Genomic DNA, 3,168 nt, shown 5'->3' on the forward strand with positions numbered 1-3,168 from the left:
GGTTTACATTGCTCTGATATTTTCTTTTAAAATAATTTTGTTTAATACTTATAGTCATTTTATACAAATATTGCAACATAAAGGTTTGATCTTTCAAATATATGTAAAATTTAGAAATGTTTTTGAACATATTATATACATTACAAAATCTGACACTTTACGCTTGAATTTGAATAACATAATAACACAGTGACTAGAACGTGGCATGGGGACAGAAACCACTCCCAAGAGCAATGATGAAAACTTTCGATTCTATGAAACATCATGTTATGGACTGTTGACGATTTGATGGCAATCTTAAATATAACTCAACCAGTAAGATATTAGAACAAGGAAAAAGATTCTATCCCATCAAGACTAAAATAACACCAATTATACCACTGTTTTAAGGGCATGTTGCCCTTGGGGACCCTGTGAAATTTTGCTCCAACTGTTCCTCACTTTCTGAAAATGCCATGGAAATTTTTCTTTTGCACCTTAAAGAACAGGTGTAGAGAAAATGCACAAATATTTATTTTGTATAACAATCATTTTACTGCTACTTCTGTTTATCAGAAATAAGAACAGAATACAAAAAAGCCAATGAACTTTAAGCCAAAAGCTCATTTAGGTGATAAAAGAACTATATTTTGACTCTGCCATCTCAATTATAGTTGGGAACTTACAGTCTCAAATGACATCCCCAATTCACAAATTGGTATGGTGGAGGATTTCAGTGTCCCTTTCTATCCAACGACACTCTTTATTCTTTGGTCCTCTTTGTCAGAGTCCTTATCAAGTTGATCCCATTTACCTTGCTTCCCATGTGGCACACATTGGCCTTGCTGGACCTCCTCCCCATGTTGAGCTGGAATAAGTGACCAATCCGCTTTCGCCACCTAAGCGAGGCACATGGTTTCACATGCTCTTGTTGGTCACCTTTGGTTCATCGATGAGCTCCTTTGTCAAGGTGGGGTTCCAGGGCTTGCTGCAATGCTCAATTGAGACCTTAGAATAAACATCCCCGTTTTCCCATGAAACACCACCATTCTCTTCAAACTTGATTGAGATGAAAGAGTCTGCCAAAAATATAAATGGTAATGACTTACCTGTTTGACACTTATGTCTAGCTCACATTCGATAAAGTATATGTATTCAAGTACATCCTCAAATATGGTCAGATACATCAAGGGTGGGAGCAAAGTACAAACTAAAGCAAGGTCCATCTTATAGCCTCAAAAATGAAAATGTAACAGGAATAGACTTGATTAGCAGGAATTGACATTAAAGGGGTGCCTCTAAGGATTCGGATTTAGATGAATTTTGTATGATCTTTGATGTCTTTATTGTTTTTGTTATTAATAGGGAGTTGAATGATTAGCGTAATTCCGACGAATAAATGGTAAATATTGATTTGATTTGATTACATCTTGAATAATACAAGAAAGTTCTCAAAGGTTTCTGTTTGCAATTTGCATGACGTACCAAGTTTTATGTAGCAACTCCAGATACATGTCAGAAGCAAAAGCCAATTGACATAAATCTAAAGAATTGAAATGCCTTGGAAAATCATAGTATTTTTCAAAGACATCCTTGACAAACATATCTTTGAATCAATAATAAACGGAAAAGGAACTCGCACAGAGGCATACATGCATGCATGTGATACACGTCATTTTCATCTTATGTTTTGATGTATTTTTCTTTTACTTATGGAAATTAAAGTAAAACATCAGAGAAAAAGACATGAAGAGAAAAGGTAGAAAGGGTAATAATAATAATCATACCTTCTTCACCGCAGCTGGTTGAAACATAAAAATCATCAGAAATTTCACGTTTCCAATGCTTGAACTCGAAACGATTGAGAAATGAGCCAAAAGAAAAGATCTTTGGAAACTTGGTGAAGGGTAGTTTCTTCAATGGAAAATCTTGAATAATTCCATGGATGCCTTCACTAGACGATGAAGAGAGTTGGGCTTGCTTTGAAGCTAGAAGAAGCCTCTCGTTTAAGCACAAAGGGCAAACCCCAATAACATCTTTAGGATGGAAATAGCAACTGTAATTGCCTTCCTTGTACCCATTCATGGCAATTTGGTGCCGTCAGTAGCCAGTAATGTAAAGAATAGAGAGAGGAATCTGAACTGTCTTAAAAGATGGCGGTACATGTTAGCTTATAGTGAGGAGAATTTAAGTCAGATCGTTTTTAGAGGTATCAAACTAGTGGGGTCGATTCATTTACAGCGTTCTAGTTTGATAAAGCCACAAAGAAAATAAAGGGCCTAAAAGCCCATAACAAAAAGAGGGCTTTCATCGACCCTCACGAACATAGAGATCTATTGAAGATTGCCCCTTTTCCTATATCAACCATTCATACTGCCAAATGACTGATGGCATATTTACGTTCATTTGTTAAATTTTAATGGATAAAACACGAATAATTAAATCAATGAAAATTTCTATTTGTATTTGTTTGTTAAGAATGTAGCTTGTTCGCATTTATTCATATTTGTTCGAACAAATGATAAACAAATCTATCCGTACTAGGATAAAATGAGCTGATTTAGTCAACCTATCCATAATAACCCTACTGCATCATGTCTCTGTCTAGTAATTGGTAACCAATTACTAATCCATAGTCACTCTATCCTACTTTCATTGCATAATCTGAATTGGTTGGAGCAATCCCGAAGGATCCTGATGTTCCCCTTAAACTTGTTGGCATACCTATCACTTCGTCACGAACTTGGGCGCTTCCCTTTTCATACCCGGCCACCAATACAATAGTCAAAACTCTAGATACATCTTGTTACTTCCTAGATGAACTGATAGCGGACTATAATGGACTTCATGGAGAATTTTACTACATAATTGATCATCTGTGGGTACGCACAAATGACCTCTAAAGAATAGTACATCCCCATCACGTAACTCGAAACCAATAGCCTCACCTCGGTGGAGTTGCTCTACATGAGCCCTTTGGCGGTCGTTTTCACCTTGCAACCTTTTGACTTCCCTCACTAACTCAGGTTTTACCCAAAGTTCGATCAGCAGCCCACCATTACCCAACAACCTCAAGCGTGCTAAAAAAGCGTTCAATTCTGACATTGAAATCTTGCTCAGTGCATATGCCACCACGTTTGCTTTCCCTGGGTAATAGTCGATCACACAGTTTTAGTCCTTAAGCAATTC

General features: G+C 36.7%; 1 protein-coding gene across 1 annotated transcript; it reads right to left on the reverse strand.

The window, feature by feature from the left end:
- Nucleotides 1-502: 502 nt before the first annotated feature.
- Nucleotides 503-2,064, reverse strand: LOC120152876. Its single transcript, XM_039164980.1, has 2 exons — nt 1,767-2,064; nt 503-1,058 (listed from the first exon to the last, which is right to left on the reverse strand). The coding sequence occupies exons 1-2, from the start codon at nt 2,062-2,064 to the stop codon at nt 898-900; spliced, it is 459 nt and encodes a 152-aa protein (XP_039020911.1). The 3' UTR covers nt 503-897.
- Between the last annotated feature and the right edge of the window lie 1,104 nt (nt 2,065-3,168).

The sequence above is a fragment of the Hibiscus syriacus genome, unplaced genomic scaffold (assembly GCF_006381635.1).
Source record: "Hibiscus syriacus cultivar Baekdansim isolate YM2019G1 unplaced genomic scaffold, ASM638163v2 tig00111095_pilon, whole genome shotgun sequence".
Lineage (NCBI taxonomy): Eukaryota > Viridiplantae > Streptophyta > Magnoliopsida > Malvales > Malvaceae > Hibiscus > Hibiscus syriacus.